Source organism: Phyllopteryx taeniolatus, chromosome 16 (assembly GCF_024500385.1).
Source record: "Phyllopteryx taeniolatus isolate TA_2022b chromosome 16, UOR_Ptae_1.2, whole genome shotgun sequence".
NCBI lineage: Eukaryota > Metazoa > Chordata > Actinopteri > Syngnathiformes > Syngnathidae > Phyllopteryx > Phyllopteryx taeniolatus.
The window spans coordinates 7,858,822-7,885,897 of record NC_084517.1 but is presented as its reverse complement, the minus strand read 5'-3'; the positions used below and the strand labels follow the sequence as shown (position 1 = coordinate 7,885,897).

Here is a 27,076-nt window from a genome sequence, read left to right as displayed (position 1 = left end):
TTAAGTACCGGTTTGTACATATGCCCTTAAATCAGATAAAATAAATGAGCAATTACCCTTTCTCAAATGGCTTCAATGTCAGCCTACAGACATTGTCGGACACTTAAAATTTAACATAAACCTGGCCTAAAGTGTTAGACTTTGACAAATGTACTTTGAAATATTAAAAAAAAAAAAAAAACACACTGCTCATTTGCTGCAGAAAAGTCACCAACCTGCATGCAATACTTTAAAAGCAAATAGTAAGAAATGCCTCATTGCTCAGTGCATTGATGTGCAGTCTTTTTACAGTTCATACATATTGATGAATAATTGGTTGGCTGCAGGGCTCGTCCTTGCACGTCCAGCCATCAAATATCTTCAGCCAAGGGAGGACAAGAACAAAGGGGGGAAGAGTCAAACAGAGTATGAAGGAACAGCCTTGACTGTAAATGTAGCAAAAGGCAATGCATGCAGACATACAGTACACTATATACACAAGTCAGGTGTTGGTCTTTTGGTGTCCAGTCGACTGCTAGGAGCATTTAAAATACACTAACATCATCACCAGGCAAAAAAAACAAAACGATACCTACTTTAAAATGATAGTTAATAATTACTTCAAGTAAACTGATGTTATTTTACAGTTTAAGCAATAGCTGTTTACTGGCATAACCAATTTCATAGGAAAACAATGAATTATTCACACAGAACAAAGACCAAAGCAGGTAATTTCATTGAAGTCTGTGCGGAAAGTCCTACTGTAAGAGCAGGATTAGGAATCCAAATTCAAACACATGAAGACAGGGGACAAGAGTGGTTCAAGGTCAGTCAGTTCTCTGCACAGGCATCATCATCCTCCCTGCTGCGACTCTGCAAAAAGGTGTGCAGCTGCAGTCAAGTGGAAATGTGGTGAAAATATGGTACATTTGACTGAATGAAGAATTGTCCTGTAAAAAGAACATCTTATGTCTACATGGAAAGGAAAGTGATTGCCTTATGAATTTATGTCCACTTAAAATCTGATATCTAGACACACACATTCATATGTGATACCCAGTCCACTCCTCCCCCTCCTCACCAATCACAGCAGCAGAAAAAGGAGCATGATGACCCTTCAGGACCGCGGAACTTCCCAGAGCTAGGTGTGTCTGTGCACTCAGCGATGAATGCGTGAAGATCTGTGATGCGTACCTGCTCCTGTGTTTGGGCCTGTTCAAGATAAAACACTGTATATCCTCTTCAAGCTACAAATGTCACATGCTTACACTGATCTTTTATTTTCTTCACCTAAAGCTATTCACATTTAGGAAATTGACTGACTGTACCATAATGGTGTCATAGGCTCCGGTGATGAGTGCGATGAAGAGTGACAGCACCATATAGATGAAGAGGGAGATGAAGGTGTAAAGGTAGACCTGGCTGAAGATCCACACAAGTGTGCCAGTCTGCTCCATCTCAGCAAACGTCACAAACATGTCATCGCCGTTGATCAGAGAAAAGAGGCATTCTGACACCATGGGCAGGGAGCGAAACTGTTCATTTGGAGGGAAGTTAATAAAAAGGAAGAAATACATGCACTCTCATCAGTCAAAGCACTTCTGTGGTGGTGGTGGTTATTGCAGACAGTATGAATACAACAGAGATTAGGAAATGAAATTGGTCAAACAGATCTAAACAGCCTAAAGTCATCTAATGTCATCAAACAGACATGATGTAGCTTGATACATATACAGTATGCCAAAATTGACTTGTCTCACTTTCTCAATGGCGAAACTGGACCTCAATAGCCCTAAAGGGTAAAATAAAGCCTGTATACTGGACTGGTAGAAGAGGCAATGGGAGAGCCACATGTCCATGCATTAGGGGGAGCAAATACTCTTACCCTGGGTACTGGGGACCCATGTTACACCAATGCTGGTAAAATGGGCATAGCTATAAGCTGACCTTCCCTTCCTTTACCTAGATCCAATGCACCTTTGGTGCACAACTGCCCATGATGAGGCCTGTTCATCAATTTTCCCTCCTTGGACCAATCCGCTTCATGCGGAACATTACATTACCAAACCCGGGAAACAGGTTAACTGTCTTCCTGTGTATGCTACACTAACACGCATGACTAGAGTCTGATTGTTTGAAGCCAAACTTGTTTAAATTTTGCTTTCTTTATGGCCGGTGTCTTTAGACAAAAGTTACATGCATTTTGATCATTCATTTATACAAGCATGATATACAGTATGTAAACGCGAACAAAGCCTAAACATTGAATACTGCAATCTTTGGTGACTGTGGTGACATCTTGTGTTAAAAAAGACATTGTAGACGTTTAAAGTTCCTACTGTTGCTTTGTCACAGCCCCCTTCACCGTTCACCCGAACCAGCAGGAAGTGCTTAGACCCATTTTGCCGAAAGTGGAAGTAGGCTGCACATACACTGGATTCTACAAGACTATCCTCAAAAAACAGAACTTCTTGCAAGCCATTTCCAATCAGTCTAGACATCACATTGTGAGCCTATTGTAGTGAAATTTAAAAAATGTGTGTTGTGGTCACAGCACTTGAAAAAGCAAGACAGCCAATTCCCTTACACTACATTGGAGTATAATTTCAGCATATTACTTACTACTATATGCCAGGTGTCGGTTCCCTCCTAAATGATCTGTGTATTTGTTGACCTTTTAGATTTGCTTTTGCATTGTATTTTGATCTAATTTGGTTTTGTTCTTTGTTTTCCTGTATCCTATTTGTGCCTTCCCTATCTGATCGTCAAGCAGCCGGTTAGTGTACTACTAGTCGTAACAATTGTAAACAAAAAAAACCCACCAACAACAAAAAGAAACTAAAGCCAATAAAAACAAGGCAGGATGACATTCATGCTATGTTCAGGTTTTGTGCTAAGCTTAACACCTGTAAGATGAAAGGTTGGTAACATAATATCCACCCATCCATCAACTTTCTATAGCGATTATGCTCATTAGGGTAATGGGTAACTGGAGCCTATCCAGATCGACTTTAAGAAAGAGGCGGGGTACACCCTAGATTGGTCGCCATACAATCATATGGCACATTTAGACAAACAACCATTCAACAACCATGTGCATGATGTATATACAATTGAATTTGCAACATGAAACTGCTACAACGAGCATACTAATGTTGAAAGTCGCTTTAGAACTCAGTTACTGTAAATATGAAAAACAACCATGAAATAAAGGTATTCAAAAAAAAATCACTCATTCTGGTACCTATGTACCTACCTACCTTACCTACCTTAAGACATGTAGTGCGTTTTAGGCATACAAGGTTCTGCAGTATTTGTCCACAATAAGTGATCAAACCTGATTTAAGTGAATTACCATTGTAACTTTTATTTGTAGTTGAATAATTCCATTATTTAGGTTTTGAATTACTGTATATATTTGATCTACGGTATATTCCATTATTATTTATTTGGGAGGTAGTTTGAATGTAGTTTTAGGCCTAAGAGCAGGAGAGACAATATAAGGAAATGTTTCCATGACTAATATCTTATGATTAATTAAGGTCATCTTTTGAAAGTTACACTATTCTGACATGTGCTTCGAGCCAGAACGTCTCATAGCTGGTTGTGTGTGTACACTACCTTGGTATGATATGGCCCCAGAACTATCCATCCACAGAAGCAGTATCCCAAATATATGGCAGCCGCACAGCAACAGAAGCGGATAACATTAGGGAAGGCAGCTCTGAGTGTCACAATCAAGATCTGGGTGAAAAATACAAAGGGAGGAAACAATAGAACTTAATTTTCTGCCAGAGAGATACAAAAAAAGTGAAGAGAGTGATGTCCTTCATGTTTTGTGTGTGAACATGTCTTACATTGTATTTCTGAAAGAAGCTGAGATAGCGAATGACTCCCACCCACACCAGCAGAGTGGACGTTCCCAGCAGGATTGCGCATGAATCATATGATGATAAATTCTGCATCAAAATAGAAACAATTCATTAATGACTGACTATGACGATCCATCCATCCATTTTCTACCGCTTATCCGAGGTCGGGTCACGGGGGCAAGAGCTTTAGCAGGGACACCCAGACTTCCCTCTCCCCAGCCACTTCATCCAGCTCTTCCAGTGGGATCCCGAGGCGTACCCAGGCCAGCCGAAAGACCTAGTCTCTCCAGTGTGTCCTGGGTCGTCCCCGGGGTCTCCTTCCGGTGAGACGTGCCCGGAACACCTCACCAGGGAGGCGTCTGGGAGGCATCCGAATCAGAGCCCCCAGCCACCTCATTTGGCTCCTCTCGATGTGAAGGAGTAACAGTTCTACTCTGAGATCCTCCCGGATGACTGAGCTTCTCACCCCATCTCTAAGGGAGAGCCCGGACACCCTGCGGAGGAAACTCAATTCAGCCGATTGTATCCGGGATCTCGTTCTTTCGGTCACGACCCACAGCTCATGACCATAGGTGAGGGTAGGAACGTAGATCGACTGGTAAATTGAGAGCTTCGCTTTTCGGCTTAGCTCCTTCTTTACCACAATACACCGATACAAAGTCTGCATCATTGCAGACGCTGCACCGATCCGCCTGTCGATCTCCCGTTCCATTCTTCCCTCAGTCGTGAACAAGACCCGTACAAGATATTTGAACTCCTCCACTTGGGGCAGGATCTCATCCCCGACCTGGAGAGGGTACGCTGCCCTTTTCCGACTGAGGACCATGGTCTCAGATTTGGAGATGCTGATTCTCATCCCAGCCGCTTCACACTCGGCTGCGAACCGCTCCAGTGAGAATTGGGGATCACGGCTTGATGAAGCAAACAGAACCACATCTGCAAAAAGCCGAGATGCAATTCTGAGGCCACGAAACCGGACCCCTGCTACACCTCGGCTGCGTCTAGAAATTCTGTCCATAAAAGTTATGAACAGAATCGGTGACAAAGGGCAGCCTTGGCGGAGTCCAACCCTCACCGGAAACGAGTCCGACTTACAGCCGGCAATGCGGACCAAACTCTGACACCGGTCGTACAGGGACCGAACAGCCCGTATCAGGGGGTTTGATACTCCATACTCCCGAAGCCCTCACCACAGGACTCCCCGAGGGACACAGTCGAATGCCTTTTCCAAGTCAACAAAACACCTGTAGACTGGTTGGGCGAACTCCCATGCACCCTCGAGGACCCTGCCAAGGGTGTCCAGCTGGTCCATTGTTCCACGGCAAGGACGAAAAGCACACTGCTCCTCCTGAATCTGATATTCGACTTCCAGACGGACCCTCCTCTCCAGCACCCCCAAATAGATACGTTTGGGCCTGCCAGGTCAGACTGGCATCCCCCCCCCACCATCGGAGCCAACTCACCACCAGGTGGTGATCAGTTGACAGCTCTGCCCCTCTCTTCACCTGAGTGTCCAAGACATGCGGCCAAGTCGATCATTGATCTGCGACCTAGGGTGTCCTGGTGCCAAGTGCACATGTGAACACCCTTATGTTTCAACATGGTGTTCGTTACGGACAATCCGTGATGAGCACAGAAGTCCAATAACAGAACACCGCTTGCGTTCTGATGGGGGGGGGGGGGGTGTTCCTCTCAATCACGCCCTTCTAGGTCTCACTGTCATTGCCCACGTGAGCATTGAAGTCCCCCAGCAGAATGATGGAGTTCCCATCCACCAGGGTGAACCCCAATGTACAGGTGCCGAGCCCGGGGGCAATAAGTATACCCACACCTGCTCGGCGCCTCTCACAGTGGGCAACTCCAGAGTGGAAGAGAGTCCAACCCCTCTTGAGGACTGGTACCAGAGCCCAAGCCGTGTGTGGAGGCGAGCCCGACTATATCTAGTCGGAACTTCTCAACCTCTCACACTAGCTCGGGCTCCTTCCCTGCCAGAGAGGTGACATTCCACGTACCTAAAGCCAGCTTCTGTAGACGGGGATCAGATTGCCAAGGTCCCTCCCTTCGACCATCGCCCAGCTCACATTGCACCTGACCCCTATGGCCCCTCCCACAGGTGGTGAGCCCATGGGAAGGACTATGAATCAAGAAAACCAAAAAAATAACATGCTCAATAATACAACTACGCTGTATTACCTTGGATTCAATTCCAATCTTGATGAAGCTGCCAATGATGGTAAACATGTCGCTGACAATGAGCAGAATATACCAGCCATTGATGAACTCCATTCTGTCTCCCCAGCTTACACCACGGTCAAGTCTTGTCTGGAAAAACTGTGCGTACTCCTGGAAGATTTTGTTTAAACTTATGTATAGTGTACACAGTGACTTGCAAAAGTATTCATATACCTGAACTTTTCAACATTTTCTCATGTTACAACTGCAGAAGTTTACACAGATGGAGCAATACTAAGTGGTACATAATTGTGAAGTGGAAAGAAAATACATGGTTTACTTTTTTTTTTTTGACAAATAAAAATCAGAAAAGTGTGGTATGGTAATTAATCCAACTGTGTGTAATAATGTCAGTGTAAATACAGAGCAGTTCTATGAGGAGTTTAGGGGTTTGTTGCTGTCGTCTCAAAAATTCCTTGTCAACTAAAATATATGGCAACAATAATAAATAAACGAGCCATGACATCATGAAATCTACAATGCATCATTCAGTCTTCATTTAAATTGATGGTGTCTTGCCTCTTGACTGAAGAGACTGACAAATTTGATATGCCTTCTTGGCCATTGTGAATGTTGTGAGAAGGTGTTTCTTCAAAGGAAACAAACAGCACTAGTTTTGTCTTACAATCTTCTGTTGTTTTGGGTATCAATAATACATTTTTTGTTATTTTTTTTATAGCATTGCCGAAGAGGTAAGGTGTTTTTCCATGACTTCCTTTACAGCCTCTTGGGGCAAATTATAGAGACTTAACGTTAAAATGAAAACGTTTCAATACATTTAATGGAGAATAATGGCTAACGTTTCAAGCCTAGTACAGTGTGTAACATTGCCATCCATTGGGCACAAACAAAACAGCACTTTGGGGTTTGCATGCTAAAGTTCATTTCTTGTTTTTGCTATTTATCAAACCAATTATTGTTATCCATAAACTTTGAAATGTATTGTTTAACAAAAAACAAACATTGTAAAGCGTATTATTATTTCTTGATTAGGTTGTCAATTTAAGACAACGTTATTGTGACCAATGGAGTTCCTGCGTTAAAAACTTGTGGCAGTTTTCACACAAAAATATGTTTCACTCCAGCAGGGGTCACTAACACAGTACCCCCCAAAGTCACCTGTGGGCCTGTTCTAAAAATAGCTCACCAGTGAGACGCATCTAGTTTTTATCGGGTTTATTTTAAAAAAATAAAATAAAATAACCAGTATAGTTCAAAGGTCAGTAATGTAGCACATAACCAAACCATAGCGTTTGTGGAGACAAGCTCGCAGGCGCAACTATGATGAGACGATGATTTACCCCAAAATAATTTGAGCAAATTTATTATTTCATAAGTGTGTTTTACCCTCGTAGCCCTTCGCATTAATCGCTACCAAAGAAGTAGCTCTCAGTTTCAAAATGTTTGGTGCCCTCTACACAACAGTATTTGCAAACAAACATTGTTTATCATTCATTCATTCAGTCTTGAGCGTTACAATTCATGTGTTCCCAATGTCTTTACGTTTGAATTATATTTCAAATGAAGTAATGAAGTACAAAAAATGTTCAATCTATGTATAGTTTGCATTTATATTTCTTACGAATGCATTCTTTACAATAAATACACTTTTTTTATCCTGTTCTTTTTTGCTTTCTTTAGATTTTGGTGTTTTAATGCTATATTACAGTAAGAGCATACAACATGTCAATCATGTGCATCCTGATAGGGGTAAAAGCTATTTGTTTGTGAGTTTGAATTTGGGAGAAAGCAATTTACTAATAGACTACAAAAGTTATAACGTGGACCGGGATTATCAAACGTCAGATATTGGGTGTGTTAAAGGGGACATCCATCCATTCATCTTCGATACTGCTTATTGCCATTTGGGCCGCGGGTGTGAGTTGGAGCCTATCCCAGCTGACTTCAGGCAAAAGGGAGGATACACCCAGGGCTGGTCATCAGCCAATCGCGTAAGATAGTGCTTTTTTTTTTTTTTTAATCTAAAACGGTTTCCAGGTGTCTTAATAAAAGGTCTCTGACATTCTTCGGACGAAGTACACAGGATAAAGAATTACAGAATATTCAACATCCACTGGTAACATTACAGTTGAAATCACTCTGTTTTGTGGGGGTGGTTCTGTCTCATACAAATGAGCCAGCGCTCACGCCACCAGCCTGTGCAATGCGTAATACAGCTTTTATTACCATGACAACCAGGGGTGGAGTTGGAGCATTGGGACAAGACCAGCAGCTACTTGTTCTCAAACAACCCAGTATGTAGAGAAAAGGAAGTCATCTTGAAGGTCATAAAATATAATTTGCAATTTTACCTGTGTAGGCAGCATGTCATCACCAAACCGCCGAATTTCATTTGTCAATTATTGTAGCGGATCTCTGCATTTAGCGCATGCGGCGGACACATCACCAAACACAAATACAACCGCTCCTACGCTGACAAATTAGATGCTAACGATGATGATACTGTGTGCCAATATTGTTTATGTCACAATCAGGCTAAATTCCGAAAAGTTCACTTTTACACACATTTTCTGAAATAGGCAGCAAACAAAAGATTTACTGTACTGTACTTGGTTGTTTAATTTCACACTTGTGAAATGTGTGAGCAGAAACTCCAGTAACAAATATTTGTATACCTACAAAAAATTTAAGTTCACTTTTTTTCAATATCCCCCAAATATGACGGGACAAAGTATTGGGAAGAGGTAAGTGTTTGTGTTTTGGTTTCTTACGTGTTGCAGAAGGACACCTCTGAGGATGGAGCGTCCACACAGCAGTAGAGAAAGCAAACAAACAAGTGCAACTAACACGTCAAAGAACTCTCGGGCGTAGTTCTCAGCTGACAGGATATCAGAGAAAGGATGGGGTTAAAGGACATTTATAGAGTTTGAAGATAAATAAAGTTATGATTCCTTTGCTGCAATTTACGTGCAGCTACTCACCATGTCCAGACACGTTAGGGTCCTTACATTCCTTTATGGAGGCTTGGTTCTGTAAACTGATCTTAATTTTGCCACTGTGAGCTCTGTTATCCATGAGAATCTAGTAGCACATACAAGAACCCTCAATAAATACAAAAAAACTATCCAGGTGTAAATGTTCAATCAGGTGAACTGGTATCACATATTGAACACAAATAGAAATGCATAGACGACGACCACAATGTATCTACCAGGCATTTGTTTCTAATATTGTACTGTATATGGAAATCTACCATAAAGTTGCTTGGTTAGAAAGAAGATTAATATTTCACCATTATAGCAAAGGTGTAGCAGTTTGGTATCTCATTATTTATGATGGTCTGAATGTTGATAGCCTTCAGCTGGAAGTCAACCGTTACATTGATCAGCCTGGAGATTAATGAATACATCAGAGATTTGTGAGTAAACTGCAAACAGTGCAAACCTTTGATTGCTAAAATCAGATAATAAGTTAGCATCTAACTTGTAAAAATTGAGAGTGAAGTTCTTGTAGTCACTGTTTTCAGGAGGAGAACCACAGGTCGGCGGATCGAGTCCGATGCAGTCTGGATAAAGGAAGCAGAATAAGGCCTTAGAGGAACCAAATAATATCACGTGGAAATGTTAAAACCACACAGATGAGTCTCTTTTTACACATCACATGAAGCACAATCCACACTTTTCCACTTCCTTAAAAGTATCAGAGTACAAAATACAGTGAGCATTCTGAATGCAATTCATAGGACTTGTCATGCAACAATCAATAATCACTTTCTCTGCCAGTCAAGCAGATGGATTTAATGGATGGATTTGTAAAACAAACAAAAAAAATTAACAAGTGACAGGTTGTAACTTGGAAAAATTGTAAATTGGTGAACTAGTAAGTCAAGGTACAACTCTATGGGTTGTGAAAGAAAACTTCTTTTGTTGAATTTAAAGGCTTGCAAAACCTTTAAAAATGAGACCTCATTGTTGGATTTTATTCAGATGACGCACAAGTGAATTTGGGCATGCTCATTGTATTCAGATTAGTTTAGATATGGAAAGTGAGCACAAACAAAAATGCATGCAGTGAACAGTGATTTTTCATTAGCCTGCTTTAGAGTTGGGAGAGTGCCTTGAAATACTATTTCCCTGTTGAATTCACTTTTACACATGTAGAATATCAGAATCATCTTTATTTCCAAAGTATGTCCAAAACAAGGAATTTGTCTCCGGTAGTTGGAGCCGCTCTAGTACGACAACAGACAGTCAATTTACAGAACACTTTGGAGACATAAAGACATTGACAAAAAAAAAAAAACAGTCACTGAGCAGTAAAGGGTTGCTAGTTATCTGGTAATGCCGGTACATTTTTTTTTTTTTTGTGCAAAAAAATGCAGAGTCCTCTAGCACTTAGAGCAGTTCGAATGACTAATATTGCAATAGTCCGGTGGAATGACCATTGTGCAAAGGGCGCTGAGACTTCAAGGAGTGTATGCGGTTTAAAGTGACGAGTAGTGCGATAATCTGGGACAATGTTGGTTGTGCAAATGTTTCAGATACTCCTCAATCAGTGTGCAAATGGAGCAGATGCTACTCTGGCATGAGTGGCCAGTATATGCAAATAGTGCAGCATGGCGAGACAACTACAGTGAGTGCACGAGTAATACATAATTTGCCCCACAGAAATGTGACAACAAACCCAAGTAAAAAAATTGCCAGCATGTTGTAATGGAATTGTAGGTTAGGTGTTTAAGAAGTTGATCGCAAGAGGGAAGAAGCTGTTGGAATGTCTACTAGTTCTAGTTTGCGTTGATCGGTAGCGCCTACCTGAGGGAAGGAGCTGGAAAAGCTGGTGACCGGGGTGTGGAGGGTCCGAGAGGATTTTGCACGCCCTTGTCTTAGTTCTGGCAGCGTGCAAGTCCTCAATGGTGGGTAGGGGGGTACCGACAATCCTTTCAGCAGTTTTGATTGTCCGTTGCAGTCGGAGTTTGTCCTTTTTTGTAGCAGCACCAAACCAGACTGTGATGGAAGAACACAGGACTGATTCGATGACCACTGTGTTGAACTGTCTCAGCAGCTCCGGTGGCAGGCCATGCTTTCTCAGAAGCCACAGGAAGTACATCCTCTGCTGGGCCTTTTTGAGGACAGAGTTGATGTTGGTCGCCCACTTCAGGTCCTGAGAGACTAATTCCCAGGAACTTGAAGGTCTCGACGGTTGACACAAGGCAGCTGGACAACGTGAGGGGCAGCTGTGGCGAAGGATGCCTCCTGAAGTCCACGATCTCTACAGTCTTGAGCGTGTTCAGCTCCAGGTTGTGTCGGCCGCACCACAGCTCCAGCCATTCCGCTTCCTGTAGATATGCAGACTCGTCACCGTCCTTGAGGCCGATGACAGTGGTGTCATCTGCAAACTTCAGGAGTTTGACAGTCGGGTTCGCTGAGGTGCAGTCGTTCGTGTATAGAGAAAATAGCAGCGGAGAGAGGACACAACCTTGGGGCGCCCCAGTGCTGATGCTGCGTGTGGATGAGGTGGCCTCCCCCAGCCTGACCTGCCCGTCAGAAAGCTGTAAATCCACTGGCAGATGGCAGGTGAGACGCTGAGCTGGAGAAGCTTGGATGAAAGGAGTTCAGGGATGATGGTGTTGAACGCTGAGCTGAAGTCCACGAACAGGATCCTCGCATAGGTCCCTGCACTGTCGAGGTGTTCTAGGATGAAGTGCAGTCCCATGTTGACTGCATCATCCGCAGACCTGTTCACTTGGTAGGCAAACTGCAGGGGGTCCAGCAGGGGACCTGTGACACTCTTGAGGTGGTCCAGCACGAGACGTTCAAAGGACTTCATGACCACAGATGTCAAAGTGACAGGCCTGTAGTCATTCAGACCCGAGATTGCAGGTTTCTTGGGGACTGGAATGATGGTGGAGCGTTTGAAACAGGATGGAACTTCGCACAGTTCCAGAGATCTATTGAAGATCTGAGTGAAGACTGGAGCGAGCTGGTCCGCGCAGACTTTGAGGCAGGATGGGGACATGTTCTGGGCCTGCCGCTTTGTTAATCTTTTGTTTGAAAATGCGTCTCACATCCTGTTCATGGATGGTTAAGGCAGAAGTCAGGTGTCATTGTGGTCGGGGTGCGGCCGGGTGGGTGTGTGGTGTGAAAGTGTCCTTTTCAAATCTGCAGTAGAAGGTATTCAAGTCGTTGGCTAGTGTGCTATTGTTCTCAGCTTGGGGGGATCGTCGCTTGTAATTAGTCAGCGATTGGAATGCATGCCAGACTGATTTAGAGTCGTTTGCGCTAAACTGTTTTTCCAACTTTGCTGCATAGTTCCTCTTTGCAATGATAATTTCTTTAGTCAGCTGGTTTCTAGCTTGATTATACAGAGCCCTGTCCCCACTCTGATATGCGTCCTCCTTAGCTTGGCTTAGCTGCTTAAGTTTAGCAGTGAACCACGGCTTGTTGTTGTTGAATGTGCGAAATGATTTTGTTGGTACACACACTCATCTTCACAGAAACGGATATAGGATGTAACAGTGTCCGTATATTCATCCAGGCTGCCAGCTGAATTTTCAAAGACACTCCAGTCTGTGCAGTCGAAACAGCTTTGAAGTTCAATCTTGGCTTCATTGGTCCACTTTTTCACAGTTTTCACTGTAGGCTTCGAGCATTTAAGTTCTTGCTTGTACGTCGGTATTAAGTGAATTAAGCAGTGATCAGACAAGCCCAGGGCTGCACGAGGTATAGCACGGTATGCGTTTTTTACCGTAGTGTAGCAGTGGTCTAAAGTATTATTTTCCCTGGTAGGACAGTCGATGTGCTGCTTGTATTTAGGGAGTTCGTGGTTGAGTTTAGCTTTGTTAAAGTCCCCGAGAATAATGAGGGGTGAGTCCGGGTGTGTTTTTTCCATTTCGTTGACTTGTTCGGCGAGCGTTAGCAGTGCGGCGTTCGTGTTAGCTTGAGGCGGTATGTAGACTCCAGCCAGTATGAATGATGCGAACTCACGTGACGAGTAGAATGGTTTACAGTTTAAAAATAGCGACTCCAAATGCGGGGTGCAGTGTGTGCTGAGCTCCGTGACGTCCGTACACCATTTTTCGTTGATATAGAGGCATATCCCGCCGCCCTTTGTTTTCCCTGATGATTCCATGTCGCGGTCTGCTCGATGAATGTGGAAGCCGGGAAGCATGATGGCGCCATCGGGTAAAGCGTCGCAAAGCCAGGTCTCCGTGAAGCACATGGCCGCGGAACGTCCGAAGTCTTTACTGGTCTTTAACAGAAGATGAAGCTCGTCCATTTTGTTGGTTAGGGAGCGTACATTCGCGAGGTGGATCGACCGGAACGCCAATCTGTGTCCTCTCTTGCGGAGTTTCACCTGAATGCCACCACCCTTCCCTCTGTGGCGCCGCTTCCGTCTCCATGCGCCGAAAACCACGGACGCCGCTCCGGTGAGTAACTCGGGGAAAAAAACTGAGCGGATTACGAAACTTGGTGACAGAAAGTCCGGAGTAGCCTCCTTGATGGTTAGCAGGTCTCCCCTTGTTTAAGTGAGTCGTGTAAGGTCTCCAAAGACGGACGAAAAACACAAAAACAAAAACAATACTCGAGGGCGTTACCGAGGCGACCACACTGGTAGGCGCCATCATGAATAAACGGATGTTTTTTTATTCTTTGCTTGTATGCAAACCACAATCTTTCCGCCTTGTCAGAGGACTGTGCTCTATTGGTTTTTCTTTTTAATTAGCGTGATATACAGTACATCATCACATCTTAGCAGGTTTTACAGACATATGGTAAATTTTTTCTACAATCCAAAATGGTCAGTTTAATAACTTGAAACTGACAAACGTAACAACAACAGATTTACTGAAAATTACCAAACGATAATCAGGCATTGCTTTATTTTTGTGGACCAACAGAATAGACCGAATGAAACTGGCCTGGACAAAAATGATCAAACTGCTCCAGCTGTTTGAAGGCTTCTCTATACTGCATGTTTCAGTTCCTTTCACAGATGTTCAATAGGATTTAGTTCAGGGTTCATAAAAGTCTCCTTTATAATAGTCTTAGTCTAGTAATTATTAGCCATTCTTGGGTGTTTTTAGCTGTCTTTTGGCTTATTATCCTGTTGGAGTACCAATGACCTGCAACTGGGCCAAGTTTTCTGACACTGGGGAGCAAATTTACACTTAATTTAACTGTACCCTCCACAGATTCAGGATACCCTTTGTCAACAAAGCAGTCCCACAATATAACAAAGTCATATCCATGTGTCACAGTAGTGTTCTTTTCATTTTGTGCTTTATTTTTAATTCTTTTTTTTATATTATGTGACTTGCTAGAAAGCTGCAGTTTTATCTCATCTGTTCAAAGGACATTCTTATTTTGGCAAATTCCTGGCCTGTCAGTTTCAAGTTATTTCAATTTCTACTGTAGGGTTTTCTGTGTTTAATGGAAGGGTCCCAAATATTGTGTCTGTGCCTTATGTACAAAGAAAATAATTACCACTATGTTATCAGATAAAATTAGCATCTCTTGGTACACACTGCATATGTGAATAAAATGTATAAAATAAGAAAGATGAAGGCCATCCTACCAGTGACAACATGAGGATCGATGTCGAAAGTGTCATTGACAGGGATGATGGTGCCCCTCCGGTAGTACCTCTGGCACAGTGAGAGTGCACTTCCATTGACTCCGACGCCTTGTACATAGGCGTACTGTCCCAGTGAGATTAGAGGTAGAGCTAGGTACTGACAGGGAAATGACAATTGGCAATTAATTTCTATTGTACAGTTAAGGAAAGAAAGAATGATTCATTCTAAACTGCTTTGTGAGATCTGAATAGCAATGTTAGGTTTTAAAGGTATTGATGTTTTTTGACCATTTAGACCAAAGCAGTGCAGTTACTCCATCTTCCTATGCTACCTGATCAATGGCAAAGTTGATATGACTGTGCAGTTCTTGCTGCGTGTGAACAGCCTGAGGAGCATCATCCTGGTAATCCTTCAGGAAGAGATGTTTGAATGCCGCCGTGTTTTCATCTTTAAATGTCACAACCATCTGGTTGCTCAGGCCAAACAGCACCAACTGAGAAGCAGGGAGAACAAAGACAGTAAAATACTTTACAAAAGATGAAAATTTACAAAGTACAGTACTGTATATGTACAGCTAGTCCAACATTCAAAATGTATGTATTGTCGTTTTTTTTTTACCCAATATTTTACACTGGAAGCTATAGCTAGTTTAAGAATGGAATTTTGAATGCAATAAGTAGAATAGATTTGATTTGACATTACAGTTTGTCTCCTAAAACTATAATTGAAAATTACCACTGCTTCAAAGTTGACAAGAACAACATTGTAAAAATGGTTTGGAGCTGCACAGTAATAAATAAGGTCAGTTGTATTTATACATAAGTAAAAACAGTTTTGTCCATGGACAGGATGGCTGTTTCTTTTCCTTCAACAAAAATGAGTTGATTAATCTAAATTGGTAACTTTCTTGAGTTTATTTTAGCCAACCATTTACAGTGTGTACTATTACGTACTTCAGGTTTAAGTAGTTCTAAATAGGGATACACCGATATCAGTGTCGATACTGTACATCTGTCCTGGTACTCGGACTAAAATAAATAAGTAAATAAATAAATGCTCTGATACTACACCACCAATACCACTTTACCAGCCTGACATAACTTTTGGGGAGGTTGAGTAGGATCCATGTGGAGATACTTTAAGGTGAACATGGATGACAACTCCTTGTTAGATGACTACAAATTAAGCTCTGCAAAATGGATGATTAACTCCACTTGGTTGGCCGCCACCCTATAAACTATTTTTAGAGTTTTCAATTATTGGTAACCTAACATGCATGTTTTCGGAATGTGGGTGGAACAAACTCAACATAGAAAGGCCAAAGCTGAGAGTGGAACCCCGCAAATATCAGAACTGGGAAGGAGACTAAACTCGGTCACCATGTTGCTAATTATTGTACAACCTCTGCCCTTTGCAATATGTGAGAAATGACTTCCAGGATTTGAAGGGAAAATTTTGAGCAACAGTAAAAGATGAAATAAGTGGAAAGGCTTGCTTTACATGTACCTGCACTGTAACAATGATGATTTTGAGCAGCTGCAGGCCTAACTTGAATGGTTTGCGTCCCTTGGCATGATACTTGTCACAAGGGCTCATGAAGAAATATTTTAGTTTTCTTCTAAGGGCCTCTTCCTCCTCTTCCTCCTGTTGCCGGTGGAGATCAGAGCCCATAGGTCCATGCCCAAGAAGATCTTGAGACCCATAGCTGAGACCCATGGAAGAGAGTAATCTGTCCTTCTCTGCGACAGAAGAAAAAGCAACAACTTCATTACTTTTAACACTAACCTACTTTAACAATCTAGCACAATCTAATGAGATGCAATACAAGCGCTTCAGCACAAATTGTTCCTCTAAAAAGATTATGCTCAGATATATGGATATTATGACAATAACTAACAATGATTAGCTACAAGAGAGTCTCCATTTGTTGATCATAATGTTGCTGTGGGTTAGTGTACATCACAGTACAATATATCATAGCAATGTAGCCATTCATACAACAGAACAAGTCATGGCTTCATGTGACTCTCAGTTCTGTGTTCAGGTTAATAGGCCCACAGTAAATGTATGAGTAAATTGAGATCAGGTCACCATTATTTCAGTATTATGTTTTGTGTCATTTTTGTTTGGTGGTGTGCCGTGATATTTTTCTAATGTAAAATGGGTGCCTTGATTCAATAAAGGTGTCACGTGGTTAGGGCGAAGGAGAGTAACGCAAGGCAAGAACATGGTGGACCCAATTGCAGGGAAGCAGGGAGGCAAGGCAGGAGTGCGGGAATCTCAAAATAATAATATTTAATCTTCAAAAAGGGGAAAACAAGGATATTGGCTAAAGCAAAACTGAACGAAGTCCCACAACAGATAATCAAACCAAAGTAACAAAGAAACACTTGAACATCTAAAACTGGAAACAAACTATGACCTGTGAGTAAGACGTGGAATAGATAGGGAAAATGACACCTGACAATCACATACCACAATGATGAAGACAACTGGCGACTATGACATGGCAAAGACATGTGACAACAACAATAAACCAACAAGAACTGAAAGAAACCAGGGAACTAAATACAAACAAATTGACGAGACAACGAGGAACACCTGGACAAGACACGAGTGGCTGGAGAGAGCTGATTGGTCGACACAAAGTAGACGAGAACAGGTGGACACAACAACCTAATGAGCACACGACAAACATGGAACACAGGAAAACATGGAACAAAACTAAACAACCCAAACCAAAACACAGACCATGACAGTACCCCCCCTCTAAAGGAACGGATCCCAGACGTTCCCCAAACAACAACCAAAAAGTCACCAACCCAGGGTGGGCGGAAGGGGGCCTGGAGGAGGGTACAGAGTCCACCCCTCAGGTCAGTGTGGTGGCCATCCAGGCCACCCGAGGGGAGGTGCTTGGCTGAGCCGTTCAGGAGGTCGTCCAGGACGCCAAGCACCAGGGTCTTTACAGGGCCATTCAGGCGGACGGCCATCTTGTCGAACCCAATGGTAATGCAGGGGCCAGGCAATAGGGTTGGGTGGCGGCCGCTGGAGGAGCTCCGCCGGAGCGGGGACGGGTGGCGGCCGCTGGACGAGCGCCGCCGGAGCGGGGACGGGTGGCGGCCGCTGGACGAGCGCCGCCGGAGCGGGGACGGGTGGCGGCCGCTGGACGAGCGCCGCCGGAGCGGGGACGGGTGGCGGCCGCTGGACGAGCGCCGCCGGAGCGGGAGCCTGGCGCAGCTGCCGAGGAGCCGGAACGGGAGCCTGGCGCAGCTGCCGAGGAGCAGGAACGGGAGCCTGGCGCAGCTGCCGAGGAGCAGGAACGGGAGCCTGGCGCAGGTGCCGAGGAGCAGGAATGGGAGCCTGCCACAGCTGCCGAGGAGCAGGAACGGGGCCTGCAGTCGCTTCCTCAGCCTACCGCCATTGAGGTTTGGGAGTAGAGGGTACGGGAGTGGAAGAGTGCACAAGGTCTCGGGAAGTTGAACTAGGTAAAATGGCTGGTACTGAACATGGTGGCTTGGGGGCATGTTTGACCAGACGTGACTTAATTGGAGCCGTGGAACAACGTGTGGGAACAGGTGAAAAATTAAGTGACTTGTGAACAGGGGAAAAACAACGAGGGGGCAAAATTTGACCTTTACTTGGGCGCCTCCGTTGGCCACCACGCAGCGTTTCCAGGTAGATGGCCAAACGGGTGCCCAAGAAAAGGTCCGAGGGAAAGGATTTGGACTCATTGGGGTTGGAAACGGGGAGACGTGACAACTGACGAGGACGGGATAAACTAGGGAAGGAACCAGAAAAATCTAAATCTGTGTCAGATTCAGACAGGAGGTTAACTAAATTGGGGCCATCTTCACAAATCAGAAAAATCAGAATCTAAAGAAACATGTGGATGTAAAATAGGGCATGGTGAATAACTAGGACAAGTGGGGGGACCTGATGAACAGAACAGAAAAGACTGAACGATAGGGCTTACTGGAGGAGGGTAGGTATGGATGGCAGGCTGAGGACGGTGGGAGGCAGTTTGGTGGTGTCGAGGGTGACGCCATGTTCTTCCCGCTGGGTCCTGTTCTGGTCGGTTCATTCTGTCACGTACGTGGTTAGGGCGAAGGAGAGTAATGCAAGGCAAGAACATGGTGGACCCAATTGCAGGGAAGCAGGGAGGTAAGGCAGGAGTGCGGGAGTCTCAAAATAGTAATATTTAATCTTCAAAAAGGGAAAACAAGGATATTGGCTAAAGCAAAACTGAACGAAGTCCCACAACAGATAATCAAACCAAAGTAACAAAGAAACACTTGAACATCTAAAACTGGAAACAAACTATGACCTGTGAGTAAGACGTGGAATAGATAGGGAAAATGACACCTGACAATGACATACCACAATGATAAAGACAACTGGCGACTATGACATGGCAAAGACATGTGACAACAACAATGAACCAACAAGAAGTGAAAGAAACCAGGGAACTAAATACAAACAAATTGACGAGACAACGAGGAACACCTGGACAAGACACGAGTGGCTGGAGAGAGCTGATTGGTCGACACAAAGTAGACGAGAACAGGTGGACACAACAACCTAATGAGCACTCGACAAACATGGAACACAGGAAAACATGGAACAAAACTAAACACAACCCAAACCAAAACACAGACCATGACAAAAGGTTGGCAACTCACAACGCAACTGGCCTGGTGACATCATCAGCTCAAAAGGGACTTTAAAAACTGCAGATAATATAATCAGGTGAAATCAATAAGACTAATAATTGGTTGCATTCGATTTTACTTGGGCTCCAGTCCTGGAGGACGGCACTCCCTCATTCAGTGGCAATGCACAACAATACACATAGATCATCACACAATTAATCACTTTAAATTGCTCTAAATTGCTTGAGGACTCTGCACCATTTGCACAATGCCATTACATGAACATCGCCACACTAGTGGTATACTTTCATTGCTCAATGACTCTCCATACTGGTGTTTTTTTTATGTCCTTAATGTATATTTTGTGATAGTGGCTGTTTGCTCCAATTACCGGAGAGAAATTCCTTGTGTCTTGTAACATACTTAACCAATAAAGCTCATTCTGATACACAGTGCAATTGATTGACATATGCACAGCTGAAACCATTCCATTCTTACAGTATTTGTATTATTATTTTTCTTTTTTACTATGAATTGCATTCTGATTGAGTCAAATTAGGTTCATTATTTAATCTACAATCTACAGGAATTAATTACAATATGTCACATTGGGCGGCACGGTGGTCGACTGGTTAGAGCGTCTGCCTCAAAGTTCTGAGGACCGGGGTTCAATCCTCGGCCCCGCCTGTGTGGAGTTTGCATGTTCTCCCCGTGACTGCGTGGGTTTTCTCCGGGCACTCCGGTTTCCTCCCACATCCCAAAAACATCAATGGTAGGTTAATTGACGACTCTAAATTGCCCGTAGGTGTGAATGTGAGTGCGAATGGTTGTTTGTTTGTATGTGCCCTGCGATTGGCTGGCAACCAGTTCAGGGTGTACCCCGCCTCCTGCCCGAAGATGGCTGGGATAGGCTCCAGCACTCCCATGACCCTTGTGAGGATAAGCAGCTCAGAAAATGGATGGATGGATGTCACATTGGGCTGATGTCATCCATCTCACGTATATTTACCTGTGTTATGGATGGACAACATCTCAAACTCAATTTATGAGAGGATATTTCTGTTGTGGCAGCACGGTGGACGACTGGTTAGAGCGTCTGCCTCACAGTTCTGAGGACCGGGGTTCAATCCCCGGCCCACCTGTGTGGAGTTTGCATGTTCTCCCCGTGCCTGCGTGGGTTTTCTCCGGGCACTCCGGTTTCCTCCCACATCCCAAAAACATGCGTGGTAGGTTAATTGACAACTCTAAATTGTCCGTAGGTGTGAATGTGAGTGCGAATGGTTGTTTGTTTGTATGTGCCATTGGCTGGGAACCAGTTCAGCTGGGATAGGCTCCAGCATGCTCGCGACCCTAGTGAGGAGAAGCGGCTCAGAAAATGGATGGATGGAATATTTCTGTTGTACTTTCTCTATAATTTCTTACTACAGTACTATCAATACTGTTACGCAGTTGGGGTTAATGTGTGCGAATCTGTGCTTGTATTGTGCTGTTATTATGGGTCATTAGTTTGGCCTCACGTCGGTCGCGCCTCTTGAAAGTTGTTGGTTCAGTTCTTCTCAATGTTCTGGCTTGTTCCTGCTTCCTGCTGAGTTTATGAAATAATATATACATTATACAGTAATTCAATATATTTTTTTTAGATTGAGTGCCTGCCATTTGTGGGGTATTATTCTGTTTCACATATTCTTTGTAGTCATCAAATCATCTAGGTCTCCTCAAGTGGTGAAAAACACGTAATATTTCATACTACTGTATGCAAGAAAAAAAATGCCAATTTGGGTTTGAATATTTATTTCCCCATGAGAAACAGCTCGATTCTTGGTCCTATTGTACCTCACATCACCGAATAAATTGTAAGAAATGAATGGGTTTAACCATGCAAATAATTACTTGCTTAATAAATAGCAATATGTTGTTAAATGTAATCTCATTTTAGAAAGGACATATACCCCCGCAATTGAATAACAACAGATGATGGCGTTTTGAACAAACCTGTGGAAAGGTCCTGAACGCACCTCGGGGATGCCATGGGGATGTTTGGCCGGTCACAAGGGAGACAAAAGGCTGAATATTACCTCAGTAACTTGGCCGGGAGGATGATCATTTTCCAATTTTTTGGGGTCTCACTGAATAAAAAAATAAATAAATTCTGCGGCTGAGCGTCGCAGTGCACCGACAAACCGTGGAATAGGAAACATAGCTTAGCTTCCTCAATTCCACGTGACTTTGTCACGTGACTGCTGTCAATAACACCGGGCAGTGACGTAACAAAAACATTGCATATTGCACACACGATGGAAAATATTTTCACCAAACAATATATATATTTTTTATCAACTGTGTTATGATGAAGCTCTCCAAACAATGACCATATGCAGTGTCTTATGAAACAGTTAACACTTAAAATGTAATACAGCCACCGAAGTTATGTCAGCCTGTCACAGAAGAAAATGTACAATCAACCCCCGTTTACATCTTCAGACCCACCCAGGATACGTGACAATACGTGGCGACATACCATAAAAAATGTTAACATTTATATACAGTTTTAACGTTCCTACACGCTATAAACACATTTAAACTCATTAAAACGCACAAAACTAAACGAAGGTTTTGGAGTGTCCTAGTCAAAGTCCAGACTTGAATCCAATTGAAATGCAGTGGCACCTTAAAAAGGCCATGCTCAAAAACCCAATTTTTTTGCTGAAATTGAACAATTCTGCAAGGAAGATTGGGCCAAAATATCTCCACAGAAACGTGAAAGACTCATTGCCAGTCATAGAAAACGCTTGATTTCAGTTATTGTTGAGACTGGCCACAGCAGTTATTAGCTTTAGGGGGGCATTACTTTACAGGTAACTGCATTTTTTTGGTCCTTAATAAATGAAATGACCATTTAAAAACAGCATTTTAAGGTCACTAGGGTTATATTTGTCTGATATGCAAAAATGTAAGAATTTGAGAAGTGGGGCTAAACTTTTTCACAACACTCTATAGAGACACAAGTACCCTATGTGCTCAGAAACTATAAGAATCATCACAAAAATATCTAATTCCAGTATTGAAAATATTTTTGATTGAATTTCTTGAGATTATTTAGTTTTCATTCATAATCAAAATTATGTAAAAAAATACTGAAATATTTATCTGTATAGTGAATCTATGAGTTTGAAATACCTTTGCTATACCCAGATTTATTGCAATTCACCTGTATGTGCATGCGTTGGAATCAGCAAGATTTACAACGCAGGAAATAAGATATTTAGTACTGTAAATCACTGCCCAAACACACGGCACTTGTACCAAACCTCTTTCCATATTTCACCACACTACACAGCTATATACGTGCATGTTATGAAGTTTTGTCAAAATATTCAAAAGAAACAGAACCTTTCACTCAATGAATATTCTGTTGCTTTTAAACATATAAATTTGTTTATTTTCCCATTAGACACATAACCACAATCATAAAATCATTCATGTACCAGTTGTACTTTGTGTTATTATATACAGACCCGGGACGCTGACAGTAAATTAAAAAAAATAAACAAACTAAAGTTACAATTACATGCAAGACAATGTCAACCTGACATCTAACTTTTGTTGGGCTAAATCTGCCATTAATTCTATGTATAAGAATTATTGTACACATTTTTTTGTGTTAAAAGAAAAATCTATTTATAACTGTTCATCTATGCAGCATGTAAATGAGTAAGACAATAGCTCCTTAGCATATGCCCGTTTTTTTAAACAATACTCATCAGCCATGATTATGAGGAGACGAGTATAAAAAGTACGTCAGAAATAATATTCCCCAATTAATGTAGGCCTTGTAAAATGTGGATTCATTCATCAAATAATATAAGCGCTTTCAATGAAATACCTTACATATTATACATTATATAAATGAATAATACAATATTGAAACAAGATGTTTTCAGTATGGTACAAATTTGAATTTTTCCCATGAAGTGTTATTTCATGAAATATAGTAGGACATGATGAACACAGACTGAGAAAACAACTAAAAGCATCTTCTCCGACTAAGGCTGTTGTCCATGCCTATCACAAGCCGTTTTTACACTGCATTACCTGTAAATTGGGGCAGAAGTGACAACAGTAGAGCCAGGATTTATTAGCCTGTGCCTTTCAGGCAGAACTCGTTGAAACGGGACATTAAGCGTGCACCATTAAGATAATTAATTCCATGGCAAAGTCAGTGTGACAACAGCAATCGCTTACAACAAAAAGGTGTAGACAGTGAAACCCGGTGTTAAACTTCACACTCTGGTCGGTAGCTAGTGGAAGCTGGCAAATTTCCAAGTCAACTTCAACCCCCTTCGCGGATTGGTACCTTACACACAGGACAGCAAGCTGGGAAAATGTCAGCTTACAGGTCGATAGTCAATGTGAAAGAGGCTACAGTCACTTTATACAATGAAAGTATAATGGGAATACATCTGTTACTCCAATATAAAGGAATAACTGCAATTAAATATTTATCTTTGTCCTGCATTGAAGAACAAAAAATCAAAAAATAAACACAAACCTCCCTGGTTTTCCGTGCTGTCCTTATCTGCCATCTAAAGCTTTGTCCCGGGCTATGACCGACTCATTAAACTTGATCATGAGTGTGGTGCCTTTGTGCCAGTGGGCAGTGACTTTGGCAGGGAAGCCACTGTGTGTGAGAATGGCCTCCACGATGCCTGCTGTAAAGGCAGCGCAGTTTAAGCTACTGTTCTCTTTGGGCACAGAGATGTACGCATTGATGAGGGGCTCCTTTTCTATGATGTAGTAAGTCTTGTCGTCATCATTGGCCTGCTCCAGTTTGTCAGCTTCCTTCCCAAACAAAGACTTCCATACGTTCACCTAAAAAGGAAAGAGTATGTACAACTTCAATTCATTTTACATGCACTCCCAAACAATTTACTTCTCCATTTAACCAATCACATGTGGGAACAGTTAGCCATCAATAAAACAGCAGCAAACAGAGGTAGCAAAAGTACTCTGTACTCAATTAGAAGTACAGATAATTGCGCATTAAAATACTGCGGTAAAAGTAGAAGTACTGATTTGAGTCTTTAACACAAGTAAAAAAAAAAAAAAAAAAGTACAGACTGAAATATATAAACCATTTTGAAAACTTGGAACAATGGGAGGAGGGGAGGAACTTAAAATAGTGTCCCTCTACGAACCCAAATAGCATTTAAGCCTATTTTGACAAAATAAGGAGTAGAAACTACCGTTGTTTGTTTTCAAATATAGGGATTAAAACTCATCTGAAAAATAAATACTCCAGTAAAGTATATGTGAAAACTGTACTTAAGCACAGTCACAACACATCTGTACTTTGTTACTTCCCACCACAGGCAGCCCACAACTAAAGTTTTAGACTCTTTGACAGTACAAACCTTGATAAAAAGCAGCATGTTGAGGACTTTTGTCTCCCTCTTGCCATTCTTCTCTCTCAGCACCAGCACATCTAGCATGCCAGCTCCCACACTCTGGCCCATGTCAGCCAGGCGTGTCTGCAGCTCCGAAACAGAGTACACTCGACTCTGACAGTACTGGACCATCTCTGAGAAGAGCAATGCAAAAGCACTCACACTGACTTCAGTCTTGGGTCTTGTCAAGGGGCGCTCCAAGATGTTGGATTTCCCTCGAGTGAACCGGGTGTCCATTTTCTGAGACTAAAGCCAGTTAAGATTAGTACCAATGAAAGGGGGACACACAACAGATTTAGAGAGCAACACCACCATTATAATGTTCCACATTTTTCTGCTTTGGATTATGCAACATCTTCACGGAAAACACCATTTTAAATGCACATCTTACAAAAAGACAGGGATCTCCGGCTTTGGGGTGAAATTTCAGGACGAACTGTCTCAAAACCTTTGATTGCACATTTCCAATTGTTCAATGTTTCAGTACTTTTGTACAACTAGCTGTTCTCTAAAAAGGAGATGAACGGCAAATCCCCCCCCCCCCCCCCCCCACCCTAAGGACGTCCACTTCCATGCCTTTCTGTGACACTTACAATTGGCAATTGCTATTGTTACGAACTACCAGAATGACAAATTAAAATTTGGTTTGAAAAGAAAGCACATTATAAGAACATCCTTTCACATGACAATAAAATTTATGACACTTCAGCGTTACTTAGACTTCCCATAAAACAGCATATTAACTTTGTATAGATCATTATTTTATTCTTAGCAATATCTCAGTCGAACGCTACCAGCAGGGTGTTAGCTATCTAGCTAGCTGTCGTTTTCTACAGGAGAATACGGCATAACAGTTATTTCGGAAAAGGAATCATATTATTTACTAATAGTCCCCAGTCTGTACTGATGGTGATGGTGAAAATGAATATGTATATATGTAATTGAGGAGTAGTTGGTAAGCCAAACAAACCGTATGGTGGCCTGCAGGGTAAGCTGTCTTCTTCGTCGCTCTTTTCTGGTGACGTTTCCTCAGGCATTGATAGACTGTTTCGTACCGCCACCTACAGTTTCAAATTGAGACTGCACGTTCCAAACAAAAACTGTACAGGTACTGTACATGTACCAAATGTTTTTACTCAGAAATTGGATCTATTTGATATATATCCAGAGCAGTGAAAACAATAAATAACAATACAAACTATTTTTCTTTTGAACTTGACAGTTTTTTTTAAAAATGCTTGCTCTGTTGTTTTGTTTCTATTCAATGTCCTCTCGACATCATTGAAAATCAGGGCTTGCAAACCTTTGTATAAAAGTTGGAGAAATCATTGAGGATGATCTCTTCAATTTTAAACCACTGTTTGAATTGAATTTAATTTAATTTAATTAGTCTGCCACAGGTCCAAATTTGTCTTTAGTTTACTACAAATAATGTATCTTTGTTTAACTATGTATTCCAGCACGTAGAACTAATAAATGCTCATCTATTAGATGGCAGAAGGTACATTTAAAAATAAATAAATAAATAAACTGTATGTACAGTATATCCACTTTCTTTTTTGTTTGGTGATTTTTTTTAAATGTGCCTTGCCGCTAGTTGGTAAACATTGATATAAAACAATTTTACAGTCAAAACTGCATGGATTAAATGTACTGTATTCTATTACACTTGTTATACACTAGTTCTTCTAGGATAAGAACGGTTCAAACACGTTTCAATAGAACCCCTTGAGCTATATACACAAAACTAATGTAAAACAACAAAAAGGAAACGCTACTGGACATCAGACTATCATTATCTTAAGCAAGATTTATTAAAGGCCTCATTTAGTTTAATTAAACGTATACAGATGACGAAACCCACTTTTAGTAATGGCCACTAGGGTCCGGTAAAGGACTATTTAAAGCCTCTTAATCGAGCATTTTGTATTTAGCGAAGTTAACGTGGATGTCAAAATCAAAAACGAGATTCTATACACCTGATTTTAGAATTGCACCGAATAAAGTGAGTCATTTTAGGGATAGCGTTTAAGTAATCCAAACTAATGGCCAAGTGACGAATGATGACATCTACAATTGCACTCGGACTGGAGTGTCTAACCTTCAATATCAATGAGATTTATTAACGTAAATAATCCACTTCAGTATATAGTATTACCATATACACAGTAAACCACTATTATTACACTTAATTTTTCTTAAAGGTAAATGTACAAAATACGCATCCAATACAAATTTTCGTACCTGGGAGGTACGAGTAAAAAAAATAAAAAATAAAAATGAAAGTATGAACTTGCTGCTGGAGGGCGACTCCAACTTATCGTCACCTCCCAGTCGACGTTACGTACGCCGCCGCCGCCGCCG

The 27,076-nt window shown here is 42.1% G+C and overlaps 2 protein-coding genes across 9 annotated transcripts in view; both read right to left on the bottom strand.

The window, feature by feature from the left end:
- LOC133465378 (mucolipin-1-like) overlaps positions 1–21,489 on the bottom strand; it is a 22,036-nt gene extending 547 nt beyond the window's left edge. The window contains exons 1-13 of one of the 4 annotated variants that reach the window (XR_009784621.1): positions 18,997–21,254; positions 16,126–16,358; positions 14,951–15,112; positions 14,619–14,775; positions 9,528–9,609; positions 9,337–9,433; positions 9,026–9,125; positions 8,816–8,922; positions 6,045–6,194; positions 3,837–3,938; positions 3,601–3,723; positions 1,061–1,514; positions 1–852 (exon numbers count right to left, since the gene is read on the bottom strand). The exon at positions 1–852 is cut by the window's left edge and continues 547 nt beyond it. Coding sequence is in view for 3 of the 4 variants with exons in the window: in XM_061748124.1 (XP_061604108.1) it covers positions 1,057–1,191; positions 1,308–1,514; positions 3,601–3,723; positions 3,837–3,938; positions 6,045–6,194; positions 8,816–8,922; positions 9,026–9,125; positions 9,337–9,433; positions 9,528–9,609; positions 14,619–14,775; positions 14,951–15,112; positions 16,126–16,358; positions 18,997–19,219 (1,878 nt within the window). In the remaining variant the exon portion in view is untranslated. The other 3 variants (XM_061748125.1, XM_061748124.1, XM_061748126.1) reach the window with 3 other exon arrangements.
- A 1,186-nt stretch (positions 21,490–22,675) lies between these two features.
- trappc5 (trafficking protein particle complex subunit 5) lies at positions 22,676–25,783 on the bottom strand. 5 transcript variants are annotated; one of them, XM_061748127.1, is made up of 4 exons: positions 25,683–25,773; positions 24,875–24,958; positions 24,680–24,796; positions 22,676–24,137 (listed from the first exon to the last, which is right to left on the bottom strand). In XM_061748127.1, exons 2-4 carry the CDS (start codon positions 24,947–24,949, stop codon positions 23,841–23,843), a joined length of 489 nt encoding a protein of 162 aa, XP_061604111.1. In that variant the 5' UTR covers positions 24,950–24,958; positions 25,683–25,773; the 3' UTR covers positions 22,676–23,840. The 5 variants fall into 5 exon arrangements, with proteins under 5 accessions (XP_061604111.1, XP_061604113.1, XP_061604114.1 ...); XM_061748129.1 differs by having other exon boundaries at positions 25,597–25,721; XM_061748130.1 differs by having other exon boundaries at positions 24,680–24,958; positions 25,683–25,783.
- Positions 25,784–27,076: the final 1,293 nt, after the last annotated feature.

What these genes read in the sequence shown, in the direction of transcription:
- trappc5 (XM_061748130.1), bottom strand. Translation starts at nt 24,949, where the DNA reads ATGGACACCCGGTTCACTCGAGGGAAATCCAACATCTTGGAGCGCCCC. An exon ending in ACATGCTGCTTTTTATCAAG is followed by an intron (nt 24,138 to 24,679) that starts GTTTGTACTGTC and finishes TTTCCTTTTTAG; the next exon opens with GTGAACGTATGGAAGTCTTT.